Source organism: Tursiops truncatus, chromosome 10 (genome assembly GCF_011762595.2).
Source record: "Tursiops truncatus isolate mTurTru1 chromosome 10, mTurTru1.mat.Y, whole genome shotgun sequence".
Taxonomy (NCBI): Eukaryota; Metazoa; Chordata; class Mammalia; order Artiodactyla; family Delphinidae; genus Tursiops; species Tursiops truncatus.
The window spans coordinates 96,778,586-96,797,179 of NC_047043.1; the positions used below are offsets into that span (position 1 = coordinate 96,778,586).

General features: G+C 51.5%; 1 protein-coding gene across 3 annotated transcripts in view; it reads left to right on the plus strand.

Moving 5' to 3' along the window:
• SLC6A1 (solute carrier family 6 member 1) overlaps positions 1–17,870 on the plus strand; it is a 40,429-nt gene extending 22,559 nt beyond the window's left edge. For 2 of the 3 annotated variants that reach the window (XM_073787702.1, XM_033863724.2), the window contains 14 exons: positions 1,101–1,430; positions 1,857–1,988; positions 2,511–2,611; positions 3,382–3,491; positions 3,889–4,021; positions 6,991–7,125; positions 7,368–7,471; positions 7,723–7,847; positions 9,156–9,268; positions 9,623–9,754; positions 10,597–10,699; positions 11,855–11,955; positions 12,832–12,999; positions 15,487–17,870. In XM_073787702.1, the coding sequence (XP_073643803.1) occupies positions 1,193–1,430; positions 1,857–1,988; positions 2,511–2,611; positions 3,382–3,491; positions 3,889–4,021; positions 6,991–7,125; positions 7,368–7,471; positions 7,723–7,847; positions 9,156–9,268; positions 9,623–9,754; positions 10,597–10,699; positions 11,855–11,955; positions 12,832–12,999; positions 15,487–15,591 (1,800 nt within the window). In that variant the 5' untranslated portion in view covers positions 1,101–1,192 and the 3' untranslated portion in view covers positions 15,592–17,870. The remainder of the gene's footprint in view (positions 1–1,100; positions 1,431–1,856; positions 1,989–2,510; positions 2,612–3,381; positions 3,492–3,888; positions 4,022–6,990; positions 7,126–7,367; positions 7,472–7,722; positions 7,848–9,155; positions 9,269–9,622; positions 9,755–10,596; positions 10,700–11,854; positions 11,956–12,831; positions 13,000–15,486) is intronic. The other variant, XM_073787703.1, reaches the window with a different exon arrangement.
• Positions 17,871–18,594: the final 724 nt, after the last annotated feature.

Consider the following 18,594-nt stretch of genomic DNA (forward strand, 5'->3'; position numbering starts at 1 on the left):
CTACTAGAGAATGGACTTGAGGATATGGGGGCGGGGGGAAGGGTAAGCTGGGACAAAGCGAGAGAGTGGCATGGACATATGTACACTACCAAACGTAAAATAGATGGCTAGTGGGAAGCAGCCGCATAGCACAGGGAGATCAGCTCGGTGCTTTGTGACCACCTAGAGGGGTGGGATAGGGAGGGTGGGAGGGAGGGAGACGCAAGAGGGAAGAGATATGGGAAAATATGTATATGTATAACTGATTCACTTTGTTACAAAGCAGAAACTAACACACCATTGTAAAGCAATTATACTCAGATAAAGATGTAAAAAAAAAAAAAGTATAGATCTGGGGCTGTCTCCTAGAGATTCTGATGTGGCACATCTGGGGAGGGACCTGGGGACCTGTGTCTTTGTAGAGCTTCCTAAATGACTTGGAAACACAGCCAGGCTTGGGGGCTGCTGGTGAATTAGTAGCAGGTCCTCACTGTTTGCAGCCACTGGGTGCTCACTAAGTGAAGAACAACAGCCCGGTAAGGGGTCCACTACGATCATCCTCAAATTAAAAGATAGGGAGAGTGAGGCCCAGAGAGGTTAAGAAGCTTACTCAAAGTCACACAGCTCCAAAGTGGCAAAGAGGACTTTGATCATGATCAGAGTCTGTGCTCACATACCGCCTTCACCTACCGCTGCAGCCAGGAAACCTCCCTATTCAGCCTCACAGGAAAATCCTGCATTGCTTACCCTGCCTTGGCTATTATGGCCTCAGCGAATGGAAAATCTCCCAACTGCATCCTGGGAGGCAAAGGTGAAGTGCACATAATACTTCTGTTTGGAATTTTGGTTGCCTGGGGCTACTCTCTGACATGGACATGTAACGGAGGGCACGTGACACAGATGGCCAGCGTTGATGCTAGCCCAGGAGACATCAAGACCACATTCTCACATGCTGACTTTGGAAGCAAAAGGCATCTTCCTTCCTCCTGGGGCAGGAGCTGGCAGGAAAAAGAGGGAGAGCCCTCTTCGTCCCTTGGTTTGTGGGTTATTTTGTTATTTTGGGGCGACTCCAGGATCTTAACACCTTCAGTGCCTGTCACCCTATCCCTCTGTTCTCCTAGGGTGACCTTGAGCCGCAAAACTGCTGTCCACGTAGACCAGGGCTGACATCGCACGTCCGTCTGCCAGGACCCCTGCGTCCAAACTCCAAGACATGGCGACCAATGGCAGCAAGGTGGCCGATGGGCAGATCTCCACGGAGGTCAGCGAGGTCCCTGTGGCCAATGACAAGCCCAAAACGCTGGTGGTCAAGGTGCAGAAAAAGGCGGCGGACCTTCCAGACCGGGACACATGGAAGGGCCGCTTCGACTTCCTCATGTCCTGCGTGGGCTACGCCATCGGGCTGGGCAATGTCTGGAGGTTCCCATATCTCTGCGGGAAAAACGGTGGCGGTAGGTGCTGGCCTGGTGACCTCCTGCTGGGTCTGCACACCCCCCCCCCGACACACACACACACACGGAGAGTGTCCTGCTTAGGCATTTTCTGGGGTGACCTTGGGGAAATGGGTCCCCTAAAGACTCCAATGGGAGTGCCAGGCCCCACTTCTGCTTCTTGTCCTTTTCCAAAGGATTCCCAAAGGGCAGTAGTCCTCTGTTAATGATGCCCGAAAGGTCCCGTCTTCATTCTGCAAAGTGCAGGGCATGGGTCTTGAGCAAAGGACGTCCTCGGGCCTCACTTTGGCTTCGGGGGCTGCTTTTAAGGTAGAATATAATGAAATCGTGGCAGGGACCCCAGAACGCCCCGCTGTGATGCTCTCTCTGACCGACCGGGTTTCTAAAAGCTCAAGGCCACGAGCATCTCTCTTCTCGACCCCGCAGGGGCCTTCCTGATCCCCTACTTCTTGACGCTCATCTTTGCGGGGGTCCCGCTCTTCCTGCTGGAGTGCTCCCTGGGCCAGTACACGTCCATCGGGGGCCTGGGGGTGTGGAAGCTGGCCCCCATGTTCAAGGGTGAGTGTGCAGAGTGGAGCTGTGGGTTGTGGTCGTGCTCCTGCCCACAGCTCCGGGCCCTGGACAGAGGGAGCTGTTGGGTCACGTCTGAGCAGCGGGGAGCCCTTGCAGGGGCCAGGTGACCCATGGCAATGCTGGTCAGAGGAGGACCCAGTCCAGAGGCCCCGCACGCACGTCAGCCTGCCCTGCCCCTTGAGCTCATTTCCCCAGCAGGGGCTGAGCGCGACTTCCTCTGCTTCCTTGCTCAGTGCCTGACGGACACTCGGGTGGACATGTGCAGGGTCGTGCTTGCCTGGCAAGCCAAGGCCCCGGTCCGCCCTGCAACCAGCCTGTGCTGGGCCCCAGACGCAAGTCCTGGCTCCCTCACTTGCCATGTGTGTGTGACCTTAGCCAAGTCCCTGCTTCTCTCCAAGTTCCAGTGACACTGTAGATGTCCTGGAAAATGACAACAATGACAGGAGCTGGGATGGTTATGATTCTTACTGTATTAAATGAAGGTCGTGATGATGTGTCTGGTCCCAGGTGTGGGCCTTGCCGCTGCTGTGCTGTCGTTCTGGCTGAACATCTACTACATTGTCATCATCTCTTGGGCCATCTACTACCTGTACAATTCCTTCACCACAGTGAGTGGCCCCTTGGAACACCCGCCCCCCAGAAGGAGGCAGACCCAGACCCCACCCTCCCTCTACTGGGACCACCGTTCTGCCGACAGGGCCATTCCTCCGGGTGGCGGGCGTGGTTTGCCTTCAGTAGCCCTTGTGTCCTCGTCATAGCACCATTCGCCCATGTTATATAGACCCAGACAGCCTGGGTTCAAATCCTGACCCTAGTCTATACCAACTGTGCCGCTTCAGGAAAGAGACTTAACCTCTCTGAGCCACAGTGCCCTCATTTATAAAATGGGGCTTAAGGTAAAACTCACCTCACCTCATACGGTTGTGTGAGGATTAAGGAGTAATATGTGTAAAGTGCTTAGAACCATACCCAGCAAAGAACAAACACTGTAAGTGTTCACTGTTAACTTCATCGTGCACCGGCTCAGACGGGCATGGTTACTTACCCAAGGTCACGTAGCTGGGAAGTGGCCCCAGGGTGGACACAGGAGACCTTTCGGTACAGCTCGGAGAGCTGGTTTTCAGAGTGAAAAGGCTGAGGTTCAAATTTCAGCCCTGACATGTAGGAGCTGTGTGGTCTTGAGCAAGTTGCTGCCCCTCTCTGATCTCTAAAATGGGGCTCACAACATGACCTGCATCTGGAGCTGTTGGGAATGGGAGGTGCGGTAATGGCTGTGAGCAGGCTCAGAGGACTGTGAGGATGTGCGGGATGTGCTGGGGCCACTGGGGCCAGCTCTGGGGGTCTTATGTGGTTTATCTGGGCCGCTGTGTCTTTGCAGACGCTGCCGTGGAAACAGTGTGACAACCCCTGGAACACAGACCGCTGCTTCTCCAACTACAGCATCGTCAACACCAGCACCATGACCAGTGCCGTGGTGGAGTTCTGGGAGTGAGTGCGGGGCCATCCCTGGGGGCGGTGGCGTATCACTCAGGGCCAGTGAGAACAACAGCGAGCTATGCACTGCAAGCTTTTAAGCAGGAAAGTGACATGATCAGACATTAGAAGGGGCTGGAGTGGGGACAGAGCAGAAGTGAAGGGGGTGGTCCTGCCGGGAGGCCTCTGCAGACATCCAGGTGAGCAGCCGTGGTGGCAGAACTAAGTCACTGGCAGGTCCCTTGAGCAAACAGCACTTTCTCCCGATTAGTGTAACGGACCCGTGGCCCCCGCCCAGCTCCTGGAGCCCAGTGATCACAGCTGTCAGCACCATCACTCCCTGGGCGCCCCCGGGCCACTCCAGCCCCCGCCAGCCCCACGTAACTTTGTCCTCCCTCCGATGTTCCACCAGGCGCAACATGCATCAGATGACAGACGGGCTGGATAAGCCAGGTCAAATCCGCTGGCCTTTGGCCATCACCCTGGCCATCGCCTGGATCCTTGTGTATTTCTGTATCTGGAAGGGTGTTGGCTGGACTGGAAAGGTAAGAGGTGTGCACAGTGGGGACCCAAGGGGGATGGGTCTACAAAGGGATCTCTGCTCTGGGTGAGGAGTCAATAGCTCCCAGGAACCCCATCCAGCTTTGACTTAAGCAGGTGCCTTCATCTCTCTGTGCCTCAGTTTCCTTTCCTGTAAAATAGGAATAAAAGGATTAAAGGAAATACTGCAAGTCATGCTGTTAGTGCAGTGCCAGGCTCATGGTGAATCCCTTGAGATCGAGATTCCCCTGGGCCGGGCAGAGCCATTGCAAAGCGGAGGGCAAATGTGGCTCCTGGACCATTTGACAAACCATCCCTGAGATCTACTCTGTTCCAAGCTTTGTTCTAGGTGCAGGTGATCCAGAGGTGAGCACAGTTACATCCTGGCCTTTGAGGAGGTAATAGAGATGGATTGGTTCATGGTTAAATACTCAGGCCCTGTGTTCAAACGGTTCTGACCCATCTTGGCCATTTATGTGGCTGTGTGACCTGGAACAAATCGCTTTGCCTCTCTGAAACCCAGTGTCCTCTTCTGTAAAATAGGACCAATAACCGCTTATCCATTGGTTTGTTATGTGAATCAAATGAGCTGCTGATTTTGTGAAGAAATCAGAAGCTAGCAAGAGGAGTTGTTATTGTTTCTGTTTTTGGCAAAGGCAGAGCCGTGCCAAGCTGGGATGTCCAGCCTGGGGACACCTGGGGATTAAATTGCCAATCAGATCGGGGGTGAGGTGGGGACTGGCCTCACCCCCACCTCTTTCTGTTTTCAAGCCCCATCCCAGGAGTCTGGGGACAGAAGATGGCCAAGTCTCTCACTGGCCTGGACCGGAAGGAAACTCACAGGGCAAGGGTATTGTCTGAGGTCTTAGAGCAAGTAAGAGAAAGAAAGGAATTGAACTGAATCCGGCTCAGACAGGGAGGTCCAGACTGCCCAAGAAGCTGAATCGAGCAAAACAGAACCTTAGTGAATTACACACTTGGGCACGGACCCAGCTAACGAGAAGCTGCCCAACTGCGGTCAGGTGGGACCTTCGGATCCACCGGGTTCTCAGAACCAAGGCCGCTGTCAAACATCTCTGCTTTGTCCCTAGGCTAGGTGAGCAGGAGGAGGGCACGGGTGTCTCCCAGCCCAACTTCAGGCAGCAGAAGAATGTAGGGCCCAAGGGCTTTGGCGGAGACAGAGCTGAATTTGAATGTCAGTCCCCTGGGCCCTAGCTGTGTGCACTTGGGCAAGTCACTTCACTTTTCCGAGCCTCAGTTTCCTCATCTGCTAAATGGTCACAGTATTAGTGCCTTACAGGGTTGTCTCAAAGACTGAGATAATCAGTCTGCATGGAATGTAGAGCATATGCCTAGCACACAGTCGGCACTCAATACATGATGTCTATTATAATTATTTGTGGGTTGTGGGTGGTACCTAAAGTTCCTGCTGCCTTAGGAGACTGACTACTTCTTGGGGACAGAGAGTAGAGCCCCTCTCACTGCATCTTTTGAGTGAGTCAACCAGTCTATCAATGAGCATTTGCTGAGCTCCTACTGTATACCTGGCTCCATGCCAAAGACCCAGTGAAGAGCAAGACATAGATGACATGGATTAAGCATGTTGTATGTCCTCATACACCCAACCTGTCTGAGCAAAAAGGTTGATTGTACCCAGACAAGAAAAAGCTAGGTTCAGAGAGGATGAGAAATTGACCCAGTGTCACACAGCTTGTAGGTGACACAGATGGTTTTAAATCCCCTTTTCCTAATTCCAAGTACAGTGTTTTTTCTGCTGGATCGTGGCTGCCTTTCCTAAGCCTGAAGAGTCTCAGAGTCGTCAGGGAGATGAGACTAACCCAGAGAATAATTTATGCTGACCGGGAAGTAGGGGCACATCAGACTTGGAGGTACAGAGGTTACTGACCTTGAAAATTGCTCTTTCACACTGGTGAGCAAAGAAATGCCATTTCAGACAGTGATGTCAGTCTCTTGATTATCAATTTAAAGTAATTTGTAAGGTGATTATCCTCAGTGCTGGCCCCTTTGTGGGAAAGGCACTGTCTGTAGTACTGGACGAAGTTCAGTTTCTGGGAGGTAATTAGGCAATGTGGATCAAAAAGCCTTGAGAAGTTTATTCCTTTTCACTCAGTAATTCCACTTCTAAGAATTTTTCTCGAGAATAGTATAATAATTTTGTAGACAAAGTTATCTACAGGGTGTCTGGTGTAGTAGTATTGAGACTCACATAAAATTGGAAATAACCTGAACGGATAACAGTAGGGGAAATTTTAAAAAGGGTGGTGGGACCTCCTGAGAGACTGTTTTGTATAATTAAAAATCACAGTGTATGAGACAGTAAAACAGCATTCAGTAAACGAAACAAGAAACAAAGCTGTACGTACTGTGTTTTTTAACTTTAAACATGTTAAATGAAAAGGCAAGTATATAATTTGCACCTCATTTGTCAGAAAATGTAATCATATATGCAAAGGAAAGTCTCAAAAGAGAATATTAAAATATTAACATCCATGCACTTATGTATCTGTCAGGCAGTTACTGAGTGTCTACTATATACCATGGACTGTTCTAGGCACTGGGAAAACAGAGAAGTGAACACGACAAGTCCTGTCCCTCATGTAACTTGTATTCTACGGGCTGTTGAAAGGAACTCTAATTTGTGTGTGTATTCATATGTAATTTAAAAATTTCCTTGTCACCACATATATTATTTGAATACTTTAAATAAAAATAAAAAAATAGGAAGGGTAGGGAAAGGGGAAAAAATGGGTGCTGAGCTGGTTGATTCAGACACCAAGGAGCAGCTTCAGAAAAGTGGCCAAGAGGAGCAGGTTAGGAATCCAGGAAGGCTTCCTGGAGGAAGATGAATTGGAACCAAGCCCAGAGCCACAACAGGTAGGGATGTAGGTAAAGTGGTTAAGGAGAGCATGGGTGCGCTGGAAGGGGCGTAACCCTTCGCCCCCTTTCCTCCCAGGTGGTCTACTTCTCTGCCACGTATCCCTACATCATGCTGATCATCCTGTTCTTCCGCGGAGTGACGCTCCCCGGGGCCAAGGAGGGCATCCTCTTCTACATCACGCCCAACTTCCGCAAGCTGTCGGACTCTGAGGTGAGCAACCTCCCAACCTGGTCCTGGAGCGCCCCCCGCTGGGATAAGAGCACATCTGAGTCCTGAGCCATCGTTTACCACCTTTAGGATAAGTTATCGCACCTCTCGGAGGGACCCGCGTATGTGAACTGGGGTTGCTGCCTGGTAGAGCTGGTTAGCACGTGTGAAAGGCCCTGGGGCGTTCCGGGCTATGATTATGACTTTGACGTTTTTTTTTTTTTTTTTAATCATTCTGCCTATAGGTGTGGCTGGATGCGGCTACCCAGATCTTTTTCTCCTATGGGCTGGGCCTGGGATCCCTGATCGCTCTCGGCAGCTACAACTCTTTCCACAACAACGTCTACAGGTGCTTCCCCGCGGCCACGCCCCTCCGAGAGCACGCCCCTCCCTTGGCCTGTCAACTCCACCCATCTCTGAGCCAAAACCTTCTGGCCACTCCTTCCGGTTCCACCCCTTCCGGGGGAGGCGGGGGGAGGGGCACACCAGTAGCTCGGCTCACAGGTACCCTACTCCGCCTCGCCCCTTGATAACCACGGCCCACTAGCTCACCTTCCCGCCAGCCCCACCCTTCCTGACCCCATCCCTCCCTCTCTGCAGGGACTCCATCATCGTCTGCTGCATCAATTCCTGCACCAGCATGTTCGCAGGATTTGTTATCTTCTCCATCGTGGGCTTCATGGCCCATGTCACCAAGAGGTCCATTGCTGATGTGGCGGCCTCAGGTCAGCACCGCACTGGGGAGGGCTGGGGGGAGGGGCTAACCCCGCGGACTTTGTACATCTTCATCGCTGTCACCGTCATCACCACCGTGGCTCGCTGGCGTTGAGTGTCCCTACCTGCCAGCAGTGCCCTGAGCATTTACATGGACAGTGTCCCTGAATCTTCCCAACACCATGGGGTCAGTGCTCTTGTTATCCTTATGTCATAGGTGAGGAAACCGAGACTCACCAAGGTCACCTACCCAAATTAACAGAGCTCAAAGGTGGTAGGACTGGAGTTGACCCCAGACCTGGCTGGTTGCAAAGCCAGGCCATTCTGGCACCTCCAGCACGATCCTGGACATCTGGGGGGAGCAGACCTACTCTTGTCCCCTGGGATATCAACTTCGGTCCAACCCAGACACCTTCACCATCGTGACTCAAAGCGCCCGCATCGGTGCTTTTGTCCCAGTTCCAAAAAGGTTCTCACCGACTGGGCTGTGCCCACTCTGCTCTCCACACAGTCATCCATGCCACAGGGTCCAAGGACAGCCCCAGACACACCCCCTTCCCTGCTCAAACGCGGGGGACCCACTGTGTGCTCAGCAGAGGCTCAGGGAGGCAATGTGACCTGTCCCTTCTCTGTCGTGGGGAGCTGGGCGTGTCGTGTGGAAAGGAACATTCCCCTCCAAGGGCTTGCTCTCCCCTGCACGGGCAGCGCAGCATCTCATTTCTCTGGAACTTCCCAGCCAACCCCCTTTCCAGAGCCAGACCCCAGAGGGGTTACAGTCTCTTCTTTCTTCCACTGTTTTCCCTGATCTCCTGAATACCCACCCCCAGACACTCACAGTGTCCCAAACTCATCAAGCCTTCTCCTACCCTGTTCTCCCATCGTAGCAAAGGGTTCCAGTGTCTAGTGCCCAGGCCAGGCCCCCAGCATCATCCTGGACCCTTCCTTTGTCTTCCCTCCCCTTCCCTCGCAAACCAACCAAAACCAGGACCTGCCCACTCTGCCTCCTGAGTATCTCTCCATCCGGTCCCCTGTCTGCGCCAGCACTGTCCCCAGTCCCCACCGCTGGCCAGGTCACTGCAGTCCCTCCTCTTATCTCACTGGTCCCCTTGCCTCTGGACCCAACTCTGTAGCCTCCTGCCTCCCCCTTCCTCAGCCCCTCCCCCCAACTGTTTCCTTGTCTGGAAAGGGAGGCTGATAACACTCACTGAAACGTTTCCTCTGAAGATGAGATGAAATAAAGCTCAGGAAGTGGGTGCGCTGGGGATGCCGCAGGGGCTCAGCGCCTTGTATTTTTTCCTCTTCTGCCCTTCCTGCCACAGGCCCTGGGCTGGCGTTCCTGGCATATCCGGAGGCGGTGACACAGCTGCCCATCTCTCCTCTCTGGGCCATCCTGTTCTTCTCCATGCTGCTCATGCTGGGCATTGACAGCCAGGTGAGGTTACCCTCCCTGGCGCCTTGAGGAGCCCCCACCCAGCCTCACTGGTCCAGGACCAAGCAGGGAGAGGAGCCCATTGTCTTAGGCCCCCTAGAAGCTGGCCAAGAGTTTCAAACCCACGGGATGTTCTACCACATGACACTTCAGGGATCAGCTCAGCTACCTTCCGCATTTTCCAGATGGGGAAACTGAGGCCCAGGGGGAAGGGATTCTCCTGAGGTCACAGAGGGAGGCAGAGGGAGAGTCAGGCCTGGAACCCAGGGTTCCCCTGGCCCTGCCGTCCCCACAGGGTGAGGCTTTGGGTGGGTGGGGCTGGGGCTGCCTGGGGTGGCTGACCTCCGCCCCCCGCAGTTCTGCACCGTGGAAGGCTTCATCACTGCCCTGGTGGATGAGTACCCCAGGCTGCTCCGCAACCGCAGGGAGCTCTTCATTGCCGCCGTCTGCATCGTCTCCTACCTGATCGGCCTGTCTAACATCACCCAGGTGAGCGCGTCAGCACCTGGCACACCTCTGCTGCTGCCTGCCCGGGGCCACTCCCAGGCCCTCTATGCCCCAGCCTTGTCCCATCCCACCTTTCATTTTGGTGGACAAGACTGACATGCAAATTAGATCATTAAATGCCATGAAGAACAGAGGATAGTGGGACAGAGAATGAACAGCAGGGGTGGGAAGGACGGTGCCTTGGACAGAGTAGTCAGGGCAGTCCCTCTGAGGAAGTGACCTTTCAGCTGAAACTCACATGGCGAGGAAGAGCCAGCCAGGGGAAGATCTAGCTAGGGGAGGAAAGCACAGCAGGTGCAAAGGCCCTGGGGTGGGAATGGGCTTGGCAAGCTTGAGGGACAGAAAGAAGGCCAGCGTGGTAGCGACAGAGGGAGTGGGGGAGTAGGTAGTGGCTGCAGAGCCAGATCATGCAGGACCTTCCAGGTGGGCATTTGGATTTTATTTTATTTTACTTTATATCTCTTTACATTGTATATATTACATTACAGTCTTATTTAAACTATGGAAGAGCTTCTGGAGAGAGACATGACTGGTTTAACATTGTGAACAGATGGCTCAGATGACCAGCTCCTTTTTCTGCCCTCAGGCCCTCCCAGAAATGGGACATTTCCCTCCGCCACCTGGGCATTTTCTTCCCATTCCCCAGAGTCCATGCCCACATCCTTGCAGGGTCGCAAAGACCTCTGTGCTTCCTCTCATCTACCCTCAAGCCTTCTTGATGCAGTGTAGCCTAATCCCAACCCACACAGCCTGTGTTGACCAGGAACTGAATGCACTGGTCCCCCGGGGAAGTGGACCCTCTCTCAGCTCTTTTGCTTTCGCAGGGGGGCATTTACGTCTTCAAACTCTTTGATTACTACTCCGCCAGTGGCATGAGCCTGCTGTTCCTCGTGTTCTTTGAATGCGTCTCCATTTCCTGGTTTTATGGTAAGCACCAACCCCGCCTCCCTCCCTCCCTCGTTCATTTGTTCATTCATTCATTCATCCCTTTCTTCAGTCATCATTCAGTAAATACGACTTGAGCACCAGGCCCTCTCCATACATTAATTTATTCGGTCCTCACTGCAGTTCGATGAAGTTAGCACAGGACGTCCCATGTTTAGAAGATACCATAAGAAGAAGAGTTAAATAAACTCATTTAAAATGGGAGTCAAAATTTCTTCATAAATTTTGCCATAAAAGACCTCTTTGAGATTTTATCGAGAAAAAGGAAACTGAAACTATAAAAAAGTTCTAAAGTTAAATATTTTTAAAAGCTAGGCTATAATTAAAAGTATGCACTATCTTAGAATGTAGGACATGATGATTTTTATTTGTTGATTTTGTGGGCTAAGTTTCCTGACCCAACTGCGTGATAGTGAAAAGGCTGTCCTTCCGGGCACTTTGGTTGTCACAGCAAGATGATGTTTTTGGAAGAAGTGTTCTCCAGAGTCCCTCTGGGTCCTTGGTATTCTGTGTATGTTGTTTGTAGTCCTGCCACCTCACCCTTCCTCATCATTTTCTTCTTGCTTTCTAACTGGTCTAGCACTGTCAGGTCCTCACTGTCAGTGACTTTGCTGATGATCTGAGCAGTGCCCAGTGCCCAGTGTCACTCTCATGAACTTCAGGACATCTGCAGTGGGTTTTTTTGTTTTGTTTTTTTTTGCAAGATTGGCAGTTCTTCTTTGCAATTTGCAATTCATCACCAGTTGCTTATGCATCAGATCAGCAGGGAAAACCACCCCTGCCCAGCAAAGCTTTGAAGGAATGGCTGGGAGAGATGTTGGGTGGGAGGGACACTGAGAGTGACGGGGATGCTCTTTGTAAGTACATCCTTTTGTTGGTGGATGTTTTCACATTCAGGTGACTTGCTCTCCCATACAACTCGTTTGCTGGGGGATTTGGTTATTGAATCCTTAGCTAATAAGGACCCCCACCCCCACCCCAGAGCATTAGCCCCATGTTACAGATGAGGAAACTGAGGCTCAGAGAGGTTAGGTGACTTGCCCGTGGTCACACTGTGACAAAACAGCAGGTCGGGGCCTTGAACCTGCAGTCCTCACGGCTCGCCCATCCCTCCTGCTCTTGCTCCAATTGTCACAGGTGTCAACCGATTCTATGACAACATCCAAGAGATGGTTGGCTCCAGGCCCTGCATCTGGTGGAAGCTCTGCTGGTCCTTCTTCACCCCCATCATTGTGGCGGTAAGGGCAGGACCAGACCGGGCCCTGGGGTGACTCAGGTCCAGAGAGACACTTCTGGAGCCAAAGGCAGGGGGAAGAGACCCACAGACCTCTGTTCCCTAGGAATACTATTCTCTCATTTGTGCTGAGCATCTACTCTGTGCCCTGCATGGTACCAGACACGCTGCAGCATCCTCAAACATCAGCACAGTAGGCGTTATTGCCCCACTTGACTGCTGTCGGTACTGGGGCTCACCAGCCAGCATCACCCAGTGGGCTGGTGCTGCACTCAAACCTGATTCTGAAGCCAAACCAGTCACTCGGGGAGGCCTCTTATCCTCAGCATCCCTCGTTCCCTCCTGCAAGGGGAAGCCGAGGCACGAGCAGGCCTGGGAGGGGCTGCCCAGGTCCTTGCAGTGAGGCTGGGCCACTGCATATGTTGTGTCCTGCACAGGGACACTCAGCCAATGGCCGACTCGGGGCGACCTCCCACCCTTGTTCTGCTTGACAAACTGGTTAACCTGGAGGAGGGGATGCCCTTTTCTGTTGGTCCTCCCGGAGAAGCTACCTTTTGCTATTGGTCCTTCCAGAGGGGGCACCTTCTTCGTATTGGCTTTCCCAGAAGGGATGCCCTTTTCTATTGGTTGCCACTGAGAAGGCACCTTTTTCTGTTGGTCCTCCCGGAAGCAGTGGCTTCTTCTGTTATACACAAAGGCACCTTATGTCCTAGCAGTGGCCTTGGGTGCAGGATTCCCAAGATGCTGGGCCCTTGTGAGGGTCAGCCCCAGGGCAGGGGTAGAGGGCAGTGGACCTATCAGCTGCAGGGTCTAGGGAGGGGCCTTGGCAGTCCAGCCTGGGTGACTGCCTGCCTCCCTCCTCTTTCCTGTCCCTCCCCAGGGTGTGTTCATTTTCAGTGCTGTGCAGATGACCCCTCTCACCATGGGAAGCTACGTTTTTCCCAAGTGGGGCCAGGGTGTGGGCTGGCTCATGGCCCTGTCTTCCATGGTCCTCATCCCGGGGTACATGGCCTACATGTTCCTCACCTTAAAGGGCTCCCTGAAGCAGGTAAGTCCCTTCTTCACCCTTCTTGTCGCTGGGCCCCTTCCCCACTCTGTTGGGCACCACGCCTACGCTCATGGAGCACAGTCTATTTGGGGAGACAAACAACTTGATAGCCAGTGAAAGTAGAGTGTCAGAGGTCACGATTGGGGTGAACCAGGGAGACATCCTCCTGCATTATAGAGGGTTAGAGAAGGCTTCCTAAAGAGGGGACAGCAAAGAAGAGAACTAAGGACTATCCAGACTTAAAAGTAGAAGCAGGGGGGGAAAAAAGATACAAATGAAGTTATTTACAGAACAGATGTAGACTTACAGGCATAGAAAACAAACTTATGGTTACCAAAGGGAGATAAATTAGGAGGTTGAGATTAACATATACACACTACTGGGCTTCCCTGGTGGCGCAGTGATTGAGAGTCCACCTGCCGATGCAGGGGACACGGGTTCGTGCCCCGGTCCGGGAGGATCCCACGTGCCGCGGAGCGGCTGGGCCCGTGAGCCATGGCCGCTGAGCCTGCGCGTCCGGAGCCTGTGCTCCGCAATGGGAGAGGCCACAACAGTGAGAAGCCTGCATACCGCAAAAAAATCAACAACAACAACAAAAAAAACCATATACACACTACTATATATAAAATAGATAAACAACAAGGACATAGTATAACACAGGGAACTATACTTAATATTTTGTAATAACCTATAAGGAAGAAGAATTTGAAAAAGGATGTGTATATACATATATATATATACACATATATATAAAACCAAATCACTGTGCTGTACACATGAAGCTAACATAAAATCAACTCTACTTCAATTTTTTAAAAAATAAATAAATAATAAAAGTAGAAGCAGAGAGAAGTCCCAGGGGTATAAACTGATCAGTGAGGCTGGAGGGTAGAGTGGGGAGGGGTGCAGGGAGGTGATAAGACATGAGGCTGGGAATGTAAGAAGGTTGGACCAGATGATGAAGGGCTTTGAAAATCAGGACAAGAACTTTGGACTTTATCCTGAGTTTATCCAGTGGCAAATGGGGAGCCATTGAGGTTTCAGAGCAGGTAAGGGTGGGATCAGATGTGTTAAGAGCTTAACTCTAGACCTCACGTAAGGCACGCTGCCCCCAGCAGGGACCCACTGGCATATGTGAGGTCCACGTCAGCTCTTTGTTAAATTATATTGAATTCTTGAGTGAAACAAGGCAGTGCTGGAGGTCCAGGTGCTGAGACATTGATGAAGTAAGTGTAGCCCGGGGAGATTTCACTGAGGAGGTGGAAGGCCACAGCTGGGAGGACCTAGATCTGTGCCTCTCAGCCTTATTGCCCACCAAGATGTCCCTGCCAGACACACTCAGAGCCAGAATGAGGGTCTGTAAGGTCTGCATCATAGGGGTGGCGTGTTGTGCGCAGCCCCTGGAGTTGCTGGGCCAGCCTCCTCCCTTCACAGAAAGAGCACATGAGGTGCCGGGTGGGGAAACTGCTTCCCCATCCCTTGCAGTCAGGTATTAGCAGAGCTGGGGCCTTACAGCCCTTTCTTCCAACTCCAGGTCCAACACTTTTGTTTACCATGATTCGCTGCTGTGTCTCAAAAGGTAGTCAGGTCTGAGAGTGGCAGAGAGGCAGAAGGGGTGCATTTGTGGAAGGGAGCACAGCCTGTGCAAAGGCCCAGCGGTGGGAAAGGGAAGACTCGTCTGAGGACAGTGCTGATGGGGCAGGATGGCAGGGCGGGTGTGCAGAGAAGGTGGGGAGGTTGCACCCCTTTAGCAAACATGCATTGAGCACCTGCTATGTGCCAGACACTATTGTCAGTGCTGGGGACACAGCCATGAGCAAAATCCTACCCTCATGGACCTTACATTCTGAGAGAGGAAGATCAGCAATTAACAAAATAAAGTCACATTTGATGGGGATGAGGAATATGGAGAAAGAGGGTGTAGGGGGTGCTGGGCAACGCCTCGCTGAGGAGATAACGCTGAGCCAAGACCTAAGGAGACAGAGACTGAGCTGTGTCACTGTCTGAAAGGGGTGTCCCTGGAGAGGGTCCGGCAAGTGCAAAGGCCCTGGGGCAGGTGCTTGCTTGGTGCTTGTGAGGAGGCCAGTGTGGCTGCAGTGTAGAGAGCAAGGGGCTGAGGGGAGAACACTGAGGTCTGCAGTGATGGGCGCCAGATCCTGTGGGGCCGTGTAGGACTTTGGTGAAATGGGAGCCCTCGTGGGGTCCTGAGGAGCAGAGGGATGTGATCCCCCTCTGGCTGGGGTGTTGAGAGTAGAATGAAGGGGATTAGGGGCAGGAATGGAAGTGGAGGGCTGGGGGCAGTTACTGCAGGGACCCAAGTGAGAGGGAGTGGGTGTGGCCCAGCGGAGCTTTGGAAGGTGTGCAGGAGGGGGCTGGCACCTGGGAGCACCTCGCAGGCAGAACAAACAGGGGAGACTTGAGAAGAGGGTGGGCCAACGAGAGGCCAGCCCCCCTCCCTCCCAGCCTGAATCCTCCTGCTGTCCACAGCGCATCCAGGTCATGATCCAGCCCAGCGAAGACATTGTCCGCCCCGAGAATGGCCCAGAGCAGCCGCAGGCCAGCGGCTCCGCCAGCAAAGAGGCCTACATCTAGGGGTGCAGGGCGGCTCGCCCACCCACACTCTCACCCCGACCCTGGCTGTACACGACCACCACTTGATGTCTGAAGATACCGTCTATCTCAACCTACCTCGAGTGGCGAGTCCAGACACCATCACCATGCAAAGAGAGGGAGGTGGGGACAGTCACACCCCCGTGGGCCCCGCCGTGGGCAAAGAAGATGCCCGATGGCTCCAGCACCTGCGGGCTGGTGACCTTTTTAATCTGGGCCCCATCAGCATCAAGCAGTCGGCCTGTGTGACCGCTGTGATAGATCATTTTTATCCCGCCAGCGAGTGTGATGCGGAGAGGCCGCGCACTCCTGGCTTTTAGTTGTATTCCTGACTGTTCTCTTACTGCCGAAACCCATGACTGTTATCTCGGACTTGGCAGGAGTTCGGTTCCGTCGGAACACTGCTCTGTGCACATGAAAAGGGCATTTTGTATAATGGACATTTCCAGGGAGAGCTCACTCTTAAGAGCAGAGAGCCAGCAGAGCTCTTTCATTTTTTGGTTTTCTCCTTCCCGAGGCAGCTTGACAACCCCCAGCCCCTTCGGTATTCCCAGAACTGCTTTCTCAAGCACTCCGCCCAGTGTCCTGTTTCCCTGCCGCCCGGCGGAATGAGCATCTGTGCACTAAGCTTTCCTGGCCCCCCCGCCCCCCGCTTCTCACCACGCCATTCTGCTTGCGCCTGGCCCAACAGCGATCGTTCCCGATGGGCGCTGCTCCTCGGAAAACTGCCACAAGCACAACTGATTTTTTTAATCACCATTCCGGGGACCTCAGATCCCGCTGGGGAAATTCCCTAATCAGGAGCCCCAGTTTCTCCTAGGCTGCCCGGCTTTGCAGAGCACAGAACAGTTGCAGAGGAAATCAAAGTGAGGCTCTGTCCTTGAGGCAAAGTGGATCCAGTGATCTTTCTGTCTCCTTCTTAAAACGTCTCCCTCACTGCAACCCCAGTCAAGGCTGCTGCCCTCTCCCCTTCCCTGAAGTCCCCCGGTGAGAATCTCCTCACTGCCACTAATATATGCCAGCCCAGTAAATGAGGAGCTAGTGTTAATCCAGACCTGCCCCGCCAAGTGCTTCCGAGATTAAAGCTGCTTCGTTGGGAAGTAGTATTTGTTCCGTTCCAGAACTGGGCTCCACAGTGGTGGCAGCAAATCGGGTGAAGACAGTTTCTTGCAAGCTCCAGCAACTCAGCGCTTCTCATTTGCCAGGAACATGGGTTCCCATGTAGCAAATCGTATGTTGTGCCCTGTACTCCTTAGCTAGTTAACTCACGAGTTGTGTTTTACGACTAATCCTTAATAACTATGGTAAATAACTGTGACTGTGGGTTTTTTAATCTGTCATCCTCGTCCAAAAGTGACCAGCATACCAGTTCTTGCAATAAGGTATTACCCTCAGAATATTAAGCACATTCTTGTAGAGAAAAAACAAAAAGTCTGCGTACACATATAAATGCACACATATGTACATTCATCCTCATGCTTGGTACATAGGGTCTCATTTGATATTGTGTAGGAAATCTAAAAGCTTTTCCTGAAGTCATCTGTAAAATAGTCTCATTACTAAGGCATCCCAAATGCCAACTGGTGAATCCAGGATCAAAATGCATATGTATTGTTAAATTATAGGGTTTAGAACAAAAGGAACCCTTCACTGTGTCTCATGGTCCCAGCCCCCATCCTTTGTGTGAATTCCTTTAGAATAAGGGCAGGAAGACTTCTAACTTTCTCTTTGTTCTTCATTCTGAAACTAAGAACAAGTCTTTCGAAGACAAATGCAGCGTATTTAATGTTTGTAATCAAATCTAAGTGAGATGTTTGGCAAGAAATCCCTTAACTGATTTCCATCCAAACCTACTTATATAGCACAATATTATGTGTCGTACAATTACTGTGAGAACTGTGAATATGTGTAACTTTTTTTAGTATTTGCCCTGGGGAGGGAAAGATATTGTATTATCATATATGCTTTTTTTTGCAATAAGGATTTATTCTCAGAACACCAAGTAAATCTATCTCTATATTAAAAAATATATGTAATATATACATATTCAAACTATATACAGAGCCTGTTTTAAAAAATATTACAGTATTATTTAGTAAAATTATCTGTTCTATGGACCAAATGTAAAATATTTATACATGAAGATGCATTTTAAATGTCTATAAATGGTGTTATAACTAGAGCACGGGCGTTATGTACGTTTCTAAGAATATAGAGGAAAAATAATAAAGGTTCTATGATATACAATGTCAGACCTTCAGTTCTTTGGGGTGGGGGTCACAATAGCCTCTTTCATCAAAACAGCGAGAGATACACAGAAAACATTTTTCCCCAACAGAGAGAGATTTGGGCTCAAAATCCAGGGACATGGAACTGGACTTCCCCAGAAGTCTTGGAATGAGTGGATAGAAAATGATTCTGAGCCACAGAAGGGAGGTGCTTTCACTCTTCTAAGAAACTTAAATGTGGTCAACGAAATGAAGGTCTAAAACTAGGATAATAGGAGCACATTAAGTTAACAACATTCATTCCCTCGTGATTCATTCCTCAAAATATTTAATTTTAAAATCTTATTTAAAATTTGAATTCTACAGAGAAGTTGTAAGAAAGGTTCAACAGTCACCCAGGTTCACCAGTTTTTGACACGTTGCCACCTTAAGTCTGTCTGTCAAGGTTCAGTCTGGGAAGCAGGACCACTATGAGTATTCTGGAATAAGGTGTTTATTAGAGGAACAAGCCTTATACAGTTGTGGGAGAAGGTAGGAAGTAATGGTCTGAAAGAGAGAGTTGGGAGATCAGAGGAAAGTCACTAACCAGGTGAGCAGGAGAGGTAGGAGTGGGCCTGGTACACATCAATGCTCAGATGGGCCCATTCTGAAGACCAGCTTTGTGAGTGCCCATGATAGCGCCAGCAGATTACTCCCCTCTCGGTCCTGGCAAACCATCCCTTTCATGGTCCTCCGTAGACCCTCCCCCGGGACACGC